We start from the raw sequence: 19053 nt of genomic DNA, 5'->3' as shown, positions 1-19053 counted from the left end.
GGAGCTGAAGAAGAACTGGGCCAGGAAGAAGACCTCGTGTACGGTGAGGACCTAGCCTCCCTGGGAATACAGAAAAAGAATACACAAACCTTCACTTATTTTGCTGGAAAGAAGGATGAACCAGGAGTTTTGAGACTTGAGTTTTAGTCTCTAGACAATGATGAAATAGCTGTGACCTTTAAAAAATCGTTAAATCTTTCTGGGCCCCACTCACATCTTTAAACTATAACTGGCCAGGCAAACACTGAGTCATTGTTCTTTGCAGGATTATCATGGCCTCATATAAAATGTCCCTTGGTGCCATTGGTGGAACTGAAGTTTGGAGGTGAGAGAAGCCAGGGTCTGACTTGGCCTGGCATTTCTCAGTCGTCCCTCCTTCTGTAGGACACAGAGGCGTACCAGCTACAGTCTGTTTTCAAGAAGTGCTTACATCTTCTAAAAAATATTTTTTTTATTTTTAAATTACAGTTGACATACAATCTTATACTAATTTCAGGTGTACAACCCCATAATTAGATATTTACTTACGAAGTGATCACCCCAATAAATCTAGAACCCACCATACATAGTTATTACAGTATTATTAACCATAGTCCCTACTGTGTACTTGACATCACCGTGACTATTCTGCAACTACACATTTGTACTTCTAAACCCCTTCACCTTTTTCAGCCACCCCGCTAACCCCTCTGACAACACCAAAATGTTCTCTGTGTCTATGGGTCTGTTTCTGTTCTGCTTGTTCATTTATTTTGTTTTTTAGATTCCACACATAAGTGAGATCATCTGGCATCTGTCTTTCTCTGTCTGACTTATTTCACTCAGCATATACCCTCTAGGTCCGTCCACGTTGTTGCAGATGACAAGGTTTCCTTCTTTTCTATGGCCACCTCATATTCCACTGTGTACATATGCACCACTTAGGAAGTGCTTACAACATTTAACACAGTTCTTAATGGGAGGAAACCAAGACGAGGAAGACTAGTTATTTGTTTTGTTGTTGTTGTTCTTGTTTTTGCTCTCTCAGCTTGTGAGACAGAAGGTCAAGTGAAAGAATCTATAGTCTTTTACAAAACATAAATATCAAGAAAATGAACAAGAGGAAATCCATCAGAATAGGATGCAGGACTAACTGGTGGTCTCCTAGTTCATTCTTGTAAACATTCAATAAATGCTAGTCTCTTTCCAACTCACCCATATATTCCCTGTTTACTTGTGCCTTTATATAATGCAAATGTATAACCTTGAGAACCTTATCCTCAGGTAGTCTATGACCTATGCCTCATCCATGGGGTTTATTTTTAAAGCACGTTTCAATTCTCTTCAAAGTATAAATAGATTTCCACATACCAGCTCCTGCCAACAGAGTGTAAGTCGTTTCTTATCTAAAGTGGTTTGGTTCAACATCTTGGGCTTTTTTTCTGCCTCAGAGATAAAGGCACTGAAAGAGAAGAAGAATTTTGAAATCTACTTAGTGACAATCCATTTATATAATTCTAGAGATTTGCAAATATACTTTCTATAATACAATGATAAAGTTAATGAAGCCACAAAACTAAGATTTTCATTTAGGATTAAGCAATGATGCACTAACTTTTCTAAGCAACAAAATGAGAATTTTTTCTTATCTGGGAAAAATGATACCCAGACTTCACATGGGGAACGGATGCTGGTTTTTCCAGTTTTTCCAGTACATATCTATTGTGACTGCTGTCCTAGTTCATAACAAAAAATACAAAACAAAGCAGTTTTCCATCATCTTGCAAATTTAACACACACCAAAAGGGCCCTGAAAATTGTCTGTAAAGCAAATATCTTAGACTCAATATTTCGATGTGCCTTCACATCTTAAAAATTGTACAAAGGACTGAGTAGCAACATTTTGAGGGATAAAGTTAAAAATGTGTTCAATCGGAAAATGGTAAAGATTATGAACGCAATGGAAGAAGAAATATACATGGCTTGGAAATATATATGACTTGGGAAAATGAGATATTGTCCTAATTAGCGATAACTTAAAGGCAATACCATTTTCATCTACTAAAAAATGCGACAGTAGACAAGGTTGGTGAAGCTGTGGAGATGGAGTCACTCCCCTCCATTATTCTAGGAGCAGGTAAATTGTTATAATGTTCAAGAGGCGTTTTAATAGCACCAATCAACATTTAAATGTCTATATAATTTGATCCAAAAATTACACTAGACTTCTATCCTTCAACAATAACTGAAAATTTTTATAAGAATGCATTTATGCAGTAATCTTTGCTGTGGCATTGTTTATAGGAGCAAATCAATGGTGACAACTTCAGTATTAGGGACTGGCCTCTGACACGCATCACGGATTGAATATTGAGGATGACTGTTATGTCCTGCTACAGAAAGATGCCAGTGATGTATTGTTGAGTGAGAAGGCAGTCTACTGAACAGAGTGTGTGCTATCATCTGTGAAGAAGGACAGTATTTTTGTGGATGTGCGTGTTTGCAAGTGCAAAGGCGAAAATCCAGGAGGACAAATCCAACTCCTTTCTGGAGAGTGGGATTGGAGAAAGAATTGAGAAAACTTCTACTTTATACATCCCTGCATTTTCTTTTTCTGTAAGATGAGCATGTAGTGTTTCTATGATAAAAAAGAAAAAAGAAACAAAAGGGTAAGTCTAAGATGCTACATCTCCCCATGCTCTGCCTATGGCAATTGGAGGCCTCATCCAAAACTCTCTTTGGGTGTAATGGTCAAGTTACATTTTCTCTTGACTTTTAAAAAAAATTAAAAGCGTTATATTTTGTACAGGGAGTCTTGTTTTTACACGTCTATCTTTCCTAGAGGTGCTAGGAATTTCATTCCCCTCCCCTCCTAGGATGGACCAGCCTAGGGAGATATGGAGGACAGTTCTGACTTCTCATCTCTTTCCCTTCTTCTTAGGGGGAAAAATTACTATTTCCTCATCAAAATCAGGGTAAATAACCACAGCACATGTTTCTGTTCATTCTTCGTCTTTCAGTCCCAGCCTGCTGCTGGCTGTGGGCAGCCTTCTCACCCCACATGGCAAATGGTCTGTCCCTCCTCAGGGAAGCCCAAAGACCAGCTGCTCAACCATGAATGAGTTTGGGGGACCAAGAAGCCCACCATGACCTCAGGTCCAAGTTGCTTTCTCAAATCCAGGTTTACCAGATATAAAACTAACATTTTCATCTCCATCCAACCCTCATGAATATTTTTTCAGTTGATTATGAAATTGAAAAGGGAATGATTATCATCCCAAGTAACCCCCAATACAGAAAAGTTATTGAACTATTAATTTGCCACAGTTTCTGAAAATATGAGATCATGAAGCTTTTTAAAGATGCTTAAAAGAAGCCCTGGCCATTGTTGCTCAGCTGGCTGAGCATCGTCCTATGCGCCAAAAGGTTGCTGATTTGATTCTTGGTCAGTGCACATACCCGGGTTGTGGGCTCCATCCCCAGTAAGCAGGCATACAGGAGGCAGTCGATCATGTTTCTCTCTCACATCAATGTTTCTCTCTGCCCCCCTCTCTCTCATCCCTCCCTTCCTCTCTGTCTAAAATCAATAAAAACGTTTTTTAAAAAAATACAGTTGTTTATTTAAAAAATAATGCTTAAGAGGAATTGCAGGTGACACTTAGCTCACAGCAAGAATAGCACTGATATATATTGCTTCTACTATGAAAAACAATAAAGAAATTAAAATAGAAAAACACTACATACTTTTTTTTCTTTTTTTTTTTTAAATAAAAATGCTTGGGTAGTTGAGAGATTAGGAAAGCCAGAACTTATCAAACAGAATACCAGAATGTCGCTATCCCCTATCTACTCATTTTTGTCTTCCAGCAACTGAATAGCCACCCCTTTTCTATTAGTTCCATTATGACAGATTCTCATCTTTGCTCCACTCCTGACTTAATTTCAAGAGTTAGTCCAAGCGCGTCCTTGTGTGGTAGACAGATCTAACATGACCCCAAAATATCTCCATCTCCTATTCTTGTCATTGTGTAATCCCCTCCCATAGAATGTGCACTGGACCCAGTGACTTGTTCATAATAGAATATAGCAAGAGTGTGATGGGATGGCATTTCCAAGTTTGGGTCTGAGAAGACCGTGACTTCCATCTTTCTGGCACGCGCTCTCTGACTCTTCGCTGGCTCACTCTGATGAAGTCAGCTGTCATGTAGTGAGAGCTGGTGGAGTGGCCCAAGTGGTGAGGAATTGAGGCTGATTTCTAACCATCCACTACAAAGGAACTGAAGTCCTCAACCCAACAGTCCAAGAACTGAATTCTGCAAATAACCAGCTGAGCGATCTTGGAAGCAAATCCTTCCCAGCTGAGCCTTGAGATGACCCAGTCAGTGCCTTGACTGCAGTCTGTGAGAGGCTCTGAGCAAAGGACCCAGCTAGGCCACACCTGGACTCATGGCCAACAGAACTGAGTCTATGAACAAAGATAATAAATACTGTGTTAAGTCACTAAGTTTGAGGGTTATTGGTTATTTGGTAATAAGTAACTGATACCCTATTTTTGAATCTTTGTATTATTCATCTCTTGGAAAAAGAGTCATTGATTGGTTCCTATTAATGTGTTATATGATGAATTCTATTAAATAATATTTGATAGAACTTATCCATCTCATTGTCAATATAATTGTTGAGTGTTTACCAAATGCAAAAAACCATGTTGGGCACTACCACTGCTGGCATTTTTCTTTTTTAAATATATTTTTATTGATTTCAGAGAGGAAGAGAGAGGGAGAGAGAGAGAAACATCAATGATGGAAGAGAATCATTGATCGGCCACCTCCTATATGCCCCCTACTGGGGATCGAGCCTGCAATCCAGGCATGTGCCCTTGACCTGAATTGAACCTGGTACCCTTCAGTCCGTAGGCCTATGCTCTATCCACTGAGCCAAACCAGCTATGGCGACCAGGGATCAAACCCACAACTTTTTTGGTGTACGGGACAACACTCCAACTGACTGAGCCCCCCTGCCAGGACACTGCTGGCATTTTTTCTTGTTTCATAAAGAGTTTCAGCAGTAAGTCTTTTTTATCTTCTCTTTTCTTTCCTCCTATGCTTTAGGTTTTAGTTGTTAATGTTTCAGGAAGCAACAGTAATCCCACTTGTGCCAGCTAAATTACTGAACAAAATAAAGATGGATGGAAAATTCTGAAATGCCCATCTGAATGCATGCAAATGGACTACTTTCTAAGATAATTAAAAGCTGCTTCCATATACGCTCAGCCCCCCGACACGCCAGCTGGTACCTGCTTTGACTGATGAAGTCATTGAGCACCGTCTTCATTTTCTCCTCTGGTGCTTCCTCTGAAATCTTGATCAATTCTTTCACTTCTTCTATACTTTCTTCCTGAAAACAAACCACAGAGGTGGAGAAATGAGAGGTGAGAATGAGACACTGTAGTGGAGATATTGATTGTAACACCCCAGAAATAATATATAGCTATTTTGTTTGTTTGTTTTAGAAATGAAGGAAGATTTCCCCTGTTTTCTTGTATCTGAACTGGAAAGTTCTACTGCATGCTGACTCTTAATTTTCCTTTTCTGAACTGGATTCGGGCTGATCTTGTAGGAAACTGTCCACCATGTTAGGGACTTAGGCTTTTATAATAGTTGAAACCAGGATCTATCAATTTTGTGGGAGAACTGTCAATCCCCTGCTCTTTGAAGATTAGGAAAACAGCCTACCATAGGCCCTACACCAATAAGAAGCAGAGCAGGGATCTGAATTCAGATAGTTTAATTTCAAGTCCAGGGATTTTGCAAAATGTATTCTTATTCCTCTGGGTCCATGTGGTAAGAGGGGCCATGTGTCCTCCAAATGCAACAACTTCAATTTATTTGTATTTAAACTGAGGTCAAGACCTTCTACTGGGTGGATAAAAAATCCTTTGGCCTCCAGGTTCCCAATGATTAAGTCCATGGCCTGTTAGTCACCTACCAGCAGGTCCGCCATTTTCTCCAGCATGTTGGACCAGTACAGCCTAAATGTCTGGTCTCCCCAGGAACTGATGAAGTAGACGCAGGGCTTCTTGGCCTCAAATGGCAAGTAGTTGTAATTTCTGTGAAAACAAATTAGGAGGTAAGTTGGCAATCAAATGTTTTCAGGCAATTCCAGCCACAGATTCATGTTTTGTATGTTCTATGTGGGGTGGGCGAGGGATGGTGACAAAACTATCAAAGTATTATTAATTCCATCCTTAGCCTATACTTGGGGACTCATGAATAATAAACAATGAACAGTGATGTGGCTGAGGAGAGGAGAGGTACTAACAGCTACTGCTATCAGACTCAGGGCAAAACTGGAAATGATCAACAGAGGGCAGAATTTATCAAGCAAGACTTCTTCAAGGAAGAAGGTTTTAAATTGAAAGAGGAAAGAAGGGGGGAAAACGGACATTTTTTCCTTTAATGTCTATAAGCTAGGCACTGTGTAAGGATCACTTAGATAACAGATATAAATGTATTTTGAAACTGCTAGAGAAATGTAAGAGGGTAATACTATTAATGAGGATAAAAGCATATGCCTCAAACTAAACTTCAGTATCGCGTGGCTTCCCTGCCATCCATCCATCCACCCATCCATCCATCCAATATTTATTGTTACCAGGCATTAGTGCTAATGATGTAGGTGACTCACTTGGCTAAGAAGGGACAAGAGGGATGTCAAAGTACCTAGAAGGGGAAATGTAGCACCAAAGAGAATTTTGAGGGGGACAGTGGAGTATGCTTAAATGTAATGAGGAAAAGACAGTTAATAGGATGAGACTTCAGACAGGAAAGAAGGAACTAATTTGTAAATTTCAGTTCCCAAGAAGGGAAGGGATGGGAATGTAGGCAGGTGAGGTGGGAGAAGCTGTAGCAACAAGTTTCCTCATGACAGCTATATTTGTAACTAGTTTTCCCCCCAACCCCCCTGTGATTTTTCCACAAACCCCAGGTCTGCGTAAAAAAGAAATGTGGAAAGAAGGACAAAGCAAATGTCTTGAAATGGGTATGGTGGGACAGACAGGTTGGCCTGTTTGGAGCGACATGTTTATGGGGGGAGGGAGGAGGGGGAGAGAGATGTTTCCATCCCAAAAAGCTAAAGAGAACTTTAGCCTGAAGGAATGCATGATTGTTCTTTTTAGCTCTCCAACCCAAATTTCTTTTGGAGATCATGCCCCATGGCCTGTTCTGTAGAAAATAAACCGGCAGGTGCCCATTCATTAAGAGAAGCCAAATAACTTCTTGGCAGAAACTCAGGTTGTTATTACAGCAAGAAAACAAAAAAATTTAAAGAGGTTAGAACCAAACTGCTTGTATGTCTTCTTAAAATTATCACACTGAGAATCCTGCAGCTGAATAAATTCCCTCTCAGTGTTGTGCTTTGTTCCAAGGTTTCTTTGGTTTGGATTATTTTGTGCTAATGATGTTCAAGGCCTTTGTCTCTTTGGCTCCCAGGGTCCTCCTGGTCTCACTGGGTCTAGGTTTCTCAGGTAAATTACAGTGCAGATGGAGGACAGCAGATGGGAGGGCACCACGTCGCCAGTGGAAAGAGAAGGCTGCCAGTTTGAATGGCTGCCCTGACACACGACCAGCCTTGTGACTTTGGTCAAGGGTAGGCCTGGAATCCGAGAATCAAATGATGACCCATCATTAGGTGTCTGTGCTCCAAACTCATTGCCGAGCTCCAGCCCAATACATAAATTCATGTGAATGCATGAGCTTTGAAAAACTGGAAAGCCCAGAACAAACAAACACACGGTGGTATTTTAAGTGCTATGCTAAGCCATCCCTTATAAGACGGTATTTTAATGAAGGCAACAGACAAATGAATTGTGTGTATGTGTGTGCACATGCGTGTAGGAGGTCTATTATAGTCACTATGTGGACAGAACCTCAATATAGTGACTGAGAAACATACAGAAAGCCCCAAAACACTAGCATGACTTATTTTGGTCTCCTCGAGCCAGCTGCTCAGACTAATATAAGGTCCATCCAAGGTTGCCTTTAGAGTTTATAGACCCTCATCTCCTCCCTAACCTTCCCACACTATATCCCCTGACATTGTCACCAATGGTCAACAATAGGCTAGTCCAAAAAGGTGAGGGATGTTCTCACTACCTGGTCCCAGTGAAAGAATCAGAATACTTCTGATCAGTTTCAGAGAAGAGCTTTAGATCCTGTTATAGGATCCACTCATTGATGTCCTCAGTTTTAAAAATGGACAGAGAAGCTATTATGGGATTGGGAAATTTGGGGTTCTTTATGGACAGCCAAGTATGGCTGCCAGAGAGCCCAAAAAAGGCCCCAAAGAAGATGGTCTATGGGAAGGGGTAAGATGGTCCATGGGAGGGGGGAGATGGCCCCATGAGAGGGACAGGATTTAGAAAACATGGGGCATGCTCAAAAGGGAGAGGACAACAATTAAGATTATTTTCACTTACTCCTTTCTACTTTTTTCCAAACACTCTCTCTCCATTTCTTAAGCCCCTTCTCATTCTTTAGGATGTCATCTTTTCTGTGACCTTTCCAGCTCTTCACTTCCTCCCTAGGCAGAGTAGTCACCCTCCCCCCTCTCTCTGCTTCCATAATACCCTATGCCCAACCCAGTTATATCAACTCCTTAACTCATTTGGAAACAGTTATGAGCATCTATATGTGCCAGGCACAGAGAGAAGCAGAAACACAGGGGAATGGCACAGGCCCTGTCTCAGAGTGCTCACAGTCTAACGGGGCACAGACAAGTGAACATGTCTTCATGCGGTGTCATCAGTGCTTGGAGGAGGTGAGTGTCAAGTCCAAATCAGACTTGGGATTCAGGAAAGGGAACTTGGTCTTTGTCTTGAAGGTTAATGGGAGCCAGCAGTTCTGAGGAGGGGATTTGTTGCCTGGCAAAGGGAAGAGCGTGTTTAGAAAGACGAGAAGCAGCAGTTTGGGGAACTGCCAGGGCCATTGTGTGGCTGGAGAAAACGTGCAGTTTGGGAAGTGACTGAAGATGTTGGCAGAGAAGTAGATGGGCATTGAATAACCAAGTTATGGCCTCTGAAATTAATCCTGAAAGCCACCGGCCGCCCATGGATGATGCCAATTGGGGAGTCACTGGTTCAGATAGATAGTTTGGTAAGTTTCTTGAAGAACATTCAAGCCAGATAATACTTTTTAAATAATGCAGATGAAGATGCCAACTCCCTGAATTAAGAAATAGCAACAGATATAGGAAATACTTAAGAACTAGAATTGACCATACTTTATTGCTGATTGGATGTGGGTAGGAAGGACAAAGAGAATGACAATTTTGTGGTTAGAAGGACTCAGAGGATGATAGGACCAGTCTATGAGATTGGAAAGATGAGAAGAGAAGCAACGTTGTCTGCATAGACCATGAGCCTGGTGAATAATCTATGGGATACCCAAGGGGATCGGTTTGGATCTGTGCCAGGAAAGAAGGCTGTCTGGGGAAATAGATTAAATCCGGTTCTCCTAACAGTGGTCAGTAAGCCATGGGTCCATGCCCAGAGAGAGAGTCTAGATGGAGAAGAGCAGAGGGTGAAGAGCTCTGGTGATGTGGGTCCAATCTACTTGCATGTAAACGAGAAGAGCAATGTGCTCTTGTGAAAGTCCCTGCAGATCATGAAGTTTTTATTCATGGCACAAGGCTCAGAACACAGAGGTCTCTCACTTTGTGTGGTTTTCCCTTATTCTCATCAATCCCTTGGTTGGTACTTGAACCACTTTCTTAAAACCGAATTCTATAATTTTACTTCTCTTTGCATGTTGAGATTTTACATGGGTTCGAGATCAGTGAGGGTACATGTAGGTGCCAGCTGTTTTCTGACAGTCTTTTCTAGTGGCTAACAATCGTTTTTTGAGTTCTTCAAAAAATCAAGTTTTTTGAGTTGGACTGTGTCAAAGTAAAATAAGAAATGATGTATTTACTAATGCCACTAAATTGAGTTTGCATAATAGCACAGAACTCAGATGAATATAATAACTGTTAATACTGTTTGGATTGAATTTTTACATTCTGGCCTTCCTACCCATTGTGCATCGAAGTTCTAGAATAAAGGGAACTTCAGATCTGATCATAATAACCATCATCATTGCTCTGCCCTTAAATGAATTACCTGGATGTGTCATTTGGAGAATTGTTGACATGTAACTAAGGATTCAGGAGAGTGGCACTTACCGTGCTGGCCCGATGTATGCTTGCTCCCATAACTAAGATTAACAATAATAATAACGTTTCTGGTTTTAGGGAAGAACTGAAACTAACAGTCCCAGAAATTGGTCAGACTCCCACTGTCAGAAACTACCTGTTTCCTTCTGTCACGAGTGGCTTCTCTGGGTGAGTGGTGGAGACCATCGGGATGGCAACCTCCTGCGCTGTGTCCCTTTCTCCTTCTTGCAGCAGCGGAAGGGTGTCCTCCTCAGCTGATTCAGCTGACTTCTTCTTACTCCCATGATGGGAGCCTCCATCAATCAAGTTCCCAAAATTACCTGCAGAGGCAGTAGCAAGGAGAGAAGGGCCAGGTGTCAGTTAAGAAGCAGAATCAGGCAGCTTGACATAAGGGATCCAAGTTCATGTCCTCCCAGGGTAGGGAAATAAGATCTCAGTATGAAGGTGGGAAGAGCATGGTTAGACCAAAGAAATAAGACTGACAATGACAATGAGCCATCATCTATATCCATGTTATGTCTTCATTTGTAAAAACTACTTAAGTTACAAATTAACTGGATTCCATCTCCGTTTCTTCCTTTGAACAGAGATTTCCAGATGTGAATTAAGACCTTCTCTGATGGAAAATCCTTTCTTGCAATTGTTTTTCCAGACGTGCATCAGCCCAGAAAGATTGCTGGGAGTTATAATAATAGCACCACTATATGCATGGCACTCTGCCTGCACTGATCTATTAGACCCTTGAAACAGCTCTATGAGAAGTTATCATTATTCCTATTTTATAGATGAAGAAACTGAGACCCAGAGAAATTAAGTGAGTCTAGTATAATGAAGCCAGGTTTAGTAACTCAAATCTGTCTGAATCCAAACTATACTCTTAATATGTTTTTTAAAGTATGAAAATAAATCTATCCCTTATGTATAAACACAAGAGCAAACAAGGCATTATTAATTGTTTTCTCAAGAAATGGTTGTATGGCCCATGTCATGTGCCAGGCACTGTACTTGGCCGCACTTACCAATAGAAACTTCAAAGCTAATGGGTTTATCTCCAATCTTCCGGTCAATCATGGTGGCTTCAAAAAATGCTCCGAAGAGTAAAAATTCCTCATATTTTTCTGGTACAATCTATAGAAAGAAAAGGTATATATGAGATAGACCTGGTTCCTTATATTTTATCATTAGGAAGCTGGTGCTAACCTGGTCCAGGGTAATTCATAGGCATTTGAGTCTCAGTGTCAGCCTAAAACAGCACATACTTTCCCCACTAATCAGACAGGAAGGAACTGGGACCTGCAAATTGCACATCCAAATTCAATCATTTATCTAGAATGTAGTCTCAACCTTCAGAGTTTCTACCTTACAACAAAAATGTCCTTTTTAGGATATTTATCTATTTATTTTTATAATTTTTCAATTACAGTTGACATTCAATATTATTTTATACTAGAGGCTCAGTGCATGAAATTCATGCACTGGTAGGATCTCTAGAGGCTGCCAGCTGGGGCCTCCCTCCCTTCACCTGGCTGGCCCCGCCCCCTGGTCGAACTCCCAGATGAACACCATACTACACTTTTATTATATAGGATTAGTTTAAGGTGTATAGCATAGTGGTTAGATATTTGTATAATTTACAAAGTGATCCCCCCATCAGTCTAGTGCCCACCTAGCACCATACATAATTATTATAATATTAACTATAGTTTATATCCCTGTGGTATTTTGCAACTGCTAATTTGTACTTCTTAATTCCTTCACCTTTTTCACCCAGTTCCCCAACTCCCCTCCCTCCCTTCTGGCAACCATCAGTCTGCTCTCTATATTTACGAGTCTGTTTTAATTTTGTTTGTTTATTTTGTTCATTAGATTCCACATATAAGTGAAATCATATGGTATTTGTCTTTCTCTGACTTACTCCACTTAGCATAATACCCTTTAGGTCCATTCATGTTGTCACAAGTCATAAGATTTTATTCCTTTTATAACCAAGTAACATTCCATTTTATATATATATATGTATGTGTGTGTGTATCTCACATATATATATCCTCTATATCCTCTTCTTATATAACATCTTCTTTATCCAATTGTCTATTGATGAGCATTCTTTATTTTAAAACATAAGCTTGGCATATTATCTTTCTAAGATGCTGTTGTGAAATAGAAATATGGAATCACCTTCTGGTGAGTAGGCATTTAGAGAACAGAAAACCAAAGATGGGATACTCAAACATAGGATTAAACCCCTATATTTAAGCATAGTTTTATGGATTATACAGGATGGTCACATGCATGATATGTGTTCCTCTGAAAAACCCTGAGAGATCAACATTTGGATCATTTCTATTGTACAGATAAGGAAATTGAGGATACAAAGCTTAAGGTTGAGTTAGTAACTTTCCCAAGTATTCTGATCACAGATCCAGTGCTCTTTGAATTCTAAACATATGCTTAACTCAAAGTCAGACTTTACTCCCAGAAATAACACAAGCCCAGATTAAAGGGGTAGAGGGCTAGGCACTCACATGAGCATCAGCCAGTCAAGTACACACCGGGTGGGCTATACGCACTGTGGTTGCTCTGTGAGGGGTGCAGGTCCCAGAAGCACAACAATGTAAATTGCTTTTACACTGAAAATAGCCTTGGAGTTCATCTGCTCCAACCTCTACCTTTTACCTGAATAAACTAAAGCTCAGAGAGATAGTAAGAGGCTGGCTTGCTAAGATCACACAGCAAGTTAAAGACAACCAAGATTTGAGACCTGGTCTCCACTGAGGCTGCCTTCTCACTCAGCTTGCATTCTGAAAGACTAGACTGTAACAGGTGTTAACCTAAAAATAGAAATGCAAAGTGAGAGGCAACAGCACTTATTTGAGATCCAGAAGAATTGCAATGTGGGGAAGCACTGATGCAGACAGAAACCCAAATAGTGTTCCAATTACAGGGTAAAGGCAAGGGGCTTTTAAGAGAAAGAGAAGGGAAATAATTACATGAATAGAAGAAAGGAATTTCTATTGGTGCGAATAATTTAGGTTACTCTTTAGCTGTACATGACTGGTTACTGATTCTAAAGGATGCCTACAATTTTCAGCCTTGTGGAAAGGGGTCTGCTTTCCTGTTAGCTCCACAAACAGTTGTTTGGAAGGCAGTGCGGCTCTGGCCCAGTCCCACGGTTGTTTTGCCCAGTTCACACTTACCAAAGTTTCAAGCAATAAGACGTATGAGGCAGTTCCTCTGGAATGGCTACCCTGACTCCATCCTAACATGGCTCCACTTATGCCAGCTTCTCACACAGGAGCCATCACAAGATAGCACACGGCTATTTACAAATGACTCTTATTGACATGGAACAGGCTGATGCCTCAGGGAGCAGATGTTGCTGGGACGGGTGACACAGCATCACATTTCTGAGCCAAGAGGCTGAATGAGCCAGAATCATGTAATCTGTGCTTCCTGGTTTTGTGATTGGATTTATTACACTCAATGGAAAAAACAATAAGATTCCTCTAAGGATCAATGCAGTTGTGGTCTCAGAATTTAAAGAGCCTCATTCAATCAAGAACCTCAAACCCTGACCCTCAGAGAGCCAAAGGGTTTCCATACCCTTAGGTGGAGGTCACCCCTTCCTTCACACAGGAGCCTTGCGTACTCTCAGCATCAGCAGGAAACATCTCTGTTGACCAGAAAAGTGCCAGACAGGGTGGGAGCCCAGTGCTGGACCTTAGTCACAGAGCACACACCCCTCCCACCTGCTGTCACTGACCCACTGGCTGTAAACCAGCCACTTCTCTCACCTTCCTGGGCCAGGTTTACTCTCTGGGAGGAGGGCAGAAATTACTCAGAGACCTGGAGGGAACGTAGGCTACGTGGCCTGTAAGAGGGACAGCAGGCTCCACAGCCAGACAAACCCTCTTCAAATCCCAACTCTGCTACTTCCCAGCTGGTGGACTTATGTCCACTCTCCAGGTGTCACTTTCCTTGCCTGTGAACTAACCATCACAATGGGGCCTACAGGGAAACGAGATCATCCACGTGAAGCATCTAGTAGTATAAAACTTACATGTGTACGTGCTAGAAATGGTAGTCATGACAAGTATTTCAACAGCTTACAATTCATGTCTTAAGCCTACCCATCCTTCAAGGCTCAACTCAAATGGCTCTTCCTTCTGGAAGCATATCTTGACTCCCTGAGCTGGAAAAATAATGATGGCAATGTTTAACAAACTGCTATTATGTGTCAGATGTGGTATTAAGAACTTTACCTACAGTACCTCCTGTAATTCTCATAACTGCCCTGGGAGGGAGATATTTTATTATACCCATTTAAAGATGAGGACACTGTAGTCCCGTGAAAGGTTAAAATACCTGTCCAATGTGACTACTATTTACTGAGCACTTTCTATGTGCCAGTCTCTGTTCTAAGTACTTTGCATGTACTAATTCATCAAATCCTCTGTATGAGCCTATAAAGTAGAGGCTAATTATTGGAATAAAGCATCAGAAGCTTAAGTCACTTGCCCAAAGATTCAAACAGTGGCAATGTTTTTCTACGTAGCAATCCCTGTTTAGAAAAGAATGGCCAGTCTTGACAGCAGGAAATATTGACACAGGGTCAGACTTAGAGGATATTAGCTTAGGTGGCTACTAACCTACCCACAATTTCTGGCAATGTCCAAAAAGTCAAGTTTCCCAAGTTGGCATATATTCTCAAGAAACACACAAACACTATCACCTAAAGGCAATGTCATTTCTAGAGATTGAGCAGTAACCCCTGCACCATACTTAAATCAGCTGTCTTACTTTGGAACCCAACATTTTAATCATAGCAGTTCACTCACTCCAGGAAATAGTATTTTATCTGTATCTCCTTATTTCATTTATTAGTTTCTATGTCATGTACATTTATTTTGTTCATCTTACCTCCCCTTTTATGCCATAAACTCCATGGAGTCACTCTATTTTTATTTCTGCCAATGTTGAGGATGGCAGAGGCTACTTTAAATAAGAAGCTACTCAATAAATATTCACAAAATTTAAAAATGAACACATCTATTAGATTAGTTACGCTCTGTGAAAGTTTGGCATGGGGAGATAAGCGTTGATGGTGGTGAGGAGGGTAAGTTGGAAAAGGCAACAAAATGGAATCTCATTTGTCCAGATATGCAATGAGGGAACAGCTGCAGCAAGGAAGATTGGAGCTTGAGGACCCTGGAGAGCTAAACAGGAAGATGCTGCAAGAAAATGTATCACCAAGTTGGTGAGGGCGAGCTCTGAGCTATTGAGGCTCTAGGGAAGACAGAAGCCCAGTATGGTGGCTTTGAAATATGTCCACAAATTCTTGGAAAATCCTCCCTTTAAAGGGGAAGTCTAATTCCCCTTCCTTTCAGTGTGGACTGGACTTAATGACTCCTTTCTAACAACTAGAATGTGGCATAAATGTCAGTCTGTGATTTCCATGGGTTTGGGCTTAAAAGAAACTGCAGTTTCTGCCTTGCTCTCTCTTGGATCACCCACTCTGGGGGAAGCCAGCTGCCATGAGGACACTCAAGCAGCCTATGGAAGGGTCCACGTGGAAAGGTACTGAGGCCTCCAACCAACAGCCAACAAGAAACCAGAACCACCAAGCTAAATATTTCCAAATTCCCACCCACAGAGAAAATAAATGTTTGTTGTTTTAACATGCTAAATTTTGGGATAATTTTCAAAAATAAATGTCCACAAACATGAATCCAAGATGAAGAGAGAAGGGAGGAGAGAGAAAGGTTTGAATGATGTCTGAATGTCCCCCTTCTCCTATCACCTTCTACACAATAGCCAACATGGCCCCTCTGGCCTTGTGGGAAAATGTGTGCTCTACTCCGCATAAGTTCCCAGCCACTCTTGCTTCCTGCTAGAATTTACTTTTTCAGATGGCCTCAGCAAAATATCTTGAAGATATTGACTTGGGTTAAGAAAATCTACTAGCCCCTTTCTACTTTGCAATCCCTGTTTAGAAAAGAATGGCCAGTCTTGACAGCAGGAAATATTGACACAGGGTCAGACTTAGGGGATATCAGCTTAGGTGGCTGGCTACTCAACTACCCACAATTTCTGGCAAAGTCCAAAAAAGTCAAGTTTCAAAAGTTGGCATGTATTCTCAAGAAACACACAAACACAATCACCTCAAGGCCATGTCGTTTTTAACAACAAACTAACAGTACACATTTCCAGACAGTATTTCCCAACATATAATTTCAGAGGGGAGGGCTGGGGAGGCTGACAAAATACTCAAAATTAAGTCACCAACAATGGGGTAGAGAGCTCTAAATAGCTGCGCACTGGTGGTGGGAGCAAACCATAGCATCATCGGTAACAACAACAGCATTGCTAAGAGCTCTGCTGAGCATTTTGCAGGCATTCCCTCACTTACCCCCAGGGGATGCCTATCAGAGAGGGGCTATTACTATCCCATTTTGTTGATGACCAAACTGAAACACGAAGAGGTGTTATTAGTATCAGAGCCATGAATAGAACCAACCCCCAGTATTTCCAAGCATGTGCTCCAACCGCTCCCCCACAGTTTCTTAAGATTTATTAGATCCCAGCAGTAAAAATAAGTGGACCTTCCAAGGCTAAGGTCACCCACATGCTACAATCCTTCAGTCTGTCTAGACTTTCCTAGGAAAGCACAGCTCTGGGGGACGGCCATCACCTCCCTTCCCCACCCAAAATGATTGTCTGGTTTATCTGAGAAACACACCCCCCACAGGCGGAACCATCCAGGCTGAGAGCTGCAATCCACCCACCTCTGCTACTAACAAAACAGAAAGTTCTCTCATTTGCTGAAGTACTGTTGCTAAACTAAACAGCTGAGAGGTTATTCACAGTTTGTGTTCATCCTGAAGCCCAAGGTTTGTTTTCCATAACAGAACCAGGCTGGAAAATGCTAATGTGCTTCATATTAATAAGCAGAGATAAGTGTTTTCTTGAGTTGTGATTTCCCCACAGGCTTGGGCAAGGGAATAGGTTTCTCAATGTCTTGTGTCCCAGCTTGTCACCCACGCTTCCTCCTCTCATCCCTTCTCCCGCATTACCTCCCATCCACAGCATGGCTGAGCTAAAAACAAAGCTAAACAAAATAGGCCACATACATAGTTCAGTTGGTCACCCTGCCACCCACTCCCACCAGCTCCCCCAGAGAACTTCTATTTCTCTTTCACTTTGGTTTCTATGGGAATTGTGTTTGGGGGACACCAAAGGAATTTATTAGCAGCAGATGGGTGTGATGTGTGCGTGAAGAGGCAGAAGATCCAGAAAATGAGGCTGAGCCAACACACATTTGCAGGGGGCGGGGGGGGGGAGGGGGCGGAGGGATGGGGTTGTGAGAGCTCCACAGGCCTTTGGGAACCTGTGGCAGGTGCTGCTTCTCTTTGGCTTTACCTCACAGGTGAGTTCAGACTTACTTCTGGGGGTACGTCGAAAGGTTCCACCTCGACCTCGGTTGAGTTGGTTTTGTCTGAAGCCTGCTGGGGTTTTCCACTGTCCGTTTTGTCACCCTTGTCTTTACTTGAGCCTTTGGAAGATTTGGAGTCTTTGTCCTTTGAAGACAACTTGAGGTCCTTGAGTGCCTTGGAAAATTTAGACTCCTGTGCCCCTCCCGAGAGGATTTCCACAGCAATTTCTACCAAAATTCTGCCCCTGAATGACACGCCTTCTCCAAAGCCTTCATTCATTTCCTGGTAGTCGTCCATCAGACTGTGGTTCCTGGGTGAGCCATACAGGTTAATCCAGGCAGGTCCGAAGGTAGGTAGAAAGCCTAAAAAGATCCCAAACTTTAGTTGTGTGGTTATGTTTACAAGTTGATTAATTTTTGTTTTATGAAAGTTGTGCACATTCACTTAGAAATATAAAATATACAGAAAAGACAAGAGAAAATATTTACAGGCTATGTTATCACCAATAGATAGTCATAATGATCATTTTGCTATATTTCTTTCTAGTCTTTCTTCCATGAAAATGTCTATACTTGTTCACAGTTGAAATAATCTTCTGACAACCAATATTACTCTACCTAACAAAGCTATCATTTAGCACTGAAGGTCAGATAAAGAGTTTTACAGACAAGAAAAAGTTAAAGGAGTTCATCACCACCAAACCAGTGTTACATGAAATGTTGAAGGGAGGAAGGAGGAAGGAGTGAGGAGTGAGGAGTGAGGAGGGAGGAGGGAGGAGGGAGGAGGGAGGAGGGAAGTGGAGGAGGAGAAGGAGGAGGAGGAGAAGGAGGAGGAGAAGGAGGAGGAGAAGAAGGAGGAGAAGGAGAATAAGAAGGAGAAAAATTTGAACAATAAAATGGCAATAAATACATATCTATCAACAGTTGAATCTAAAAATTGAAATAAATGAACTAGGAATCTAATGAACAAAATAAACTGATGAATAAAATAGAACCAGAGGCATGAAAACATGGAACAGACTGACGAATCTCAAAAGGAAAGAATGGGGGGAAGGTGGGAAGAGATTAACCAAAGATCTTATATGTATATATGCAGTACCTATGGACACAGACAATAGGGTAGTGAAGGCCTGGGGCAGGGCAGGAACTGGGTGGAGGGGGACAATGGGAGGGAAAAAGAGGGACATCTGTAATACCCTCAACAATAAATATTTTTTTAAAAAAGGGAAAAAAGAAAAAGAAATAATCTTATGTATGCTGATGTGCATCCTTGTCTGTTTAATTTGTTCATCAAATTCACCAGACACCATGCTAGACTCTATACATAGAGCCCAGTGGAGAATAAGGAAAATGCAAACACTAAACAAATGTTTACATCGTAGATGTTACGAAGGAGATATACCTTGTGCTGCAAGAACAAACAACAGGCTGAT

The 19053-nt window shown here is 41.4% G+C and overlaps 1 protein-coding gene across 1 annotated transcript in view; it reads right to left on the bottom strand.

Moving 5' to 3' along the window:
• FER1L6 (fer-1 like family member 6) overlaps positions 1-19053 on the bottom strand; it is a gene marked incomplete at both ends in the record, with an annotated part of 100696 nt that overhangs the window by 60883 nt on the left and 20760 nt on the right. The window contains 6 exons of the mRNA XM_080646770.1: positions 1351-1441; positions 5276-5376; positions 5968-6088; positions 10325-10508; positions 11208-11316; positions 17631-17983. Coding sequence (XP_080502896.1) covers positions 1351-1441; positions 5276-5376; positions 5968-6088; positions 10325-10508; positions 11208-11316; positions 17631-17983 — 959 coding nt within the window. The remainder of the gene's footprint in view (positions 1-1350; positions 1442-5275; positions 5377-5967; positions 6089-10324; positions 10509-11207; positions 11317-17630; positions 17984-19053) is intronic.

The sequence above is a fragment of the Plecotus auritus genome (genome assembly GCF_963455305.1).
Source record: "Plecotus auritus genome assembly, chromosome: 11".
NCBI classification, from domain to species: Eukaryota; Metazoa; Chordata; class Mammalia; order Chiroptera; family Vespertilionidae; genus Plecotus; species Plecotus auritus.
The sequence above is the reverse complement of the archived record's forward strand: the minus strand, read 5'-3'. Positions and strand labels throughout refer to the sequence as shown.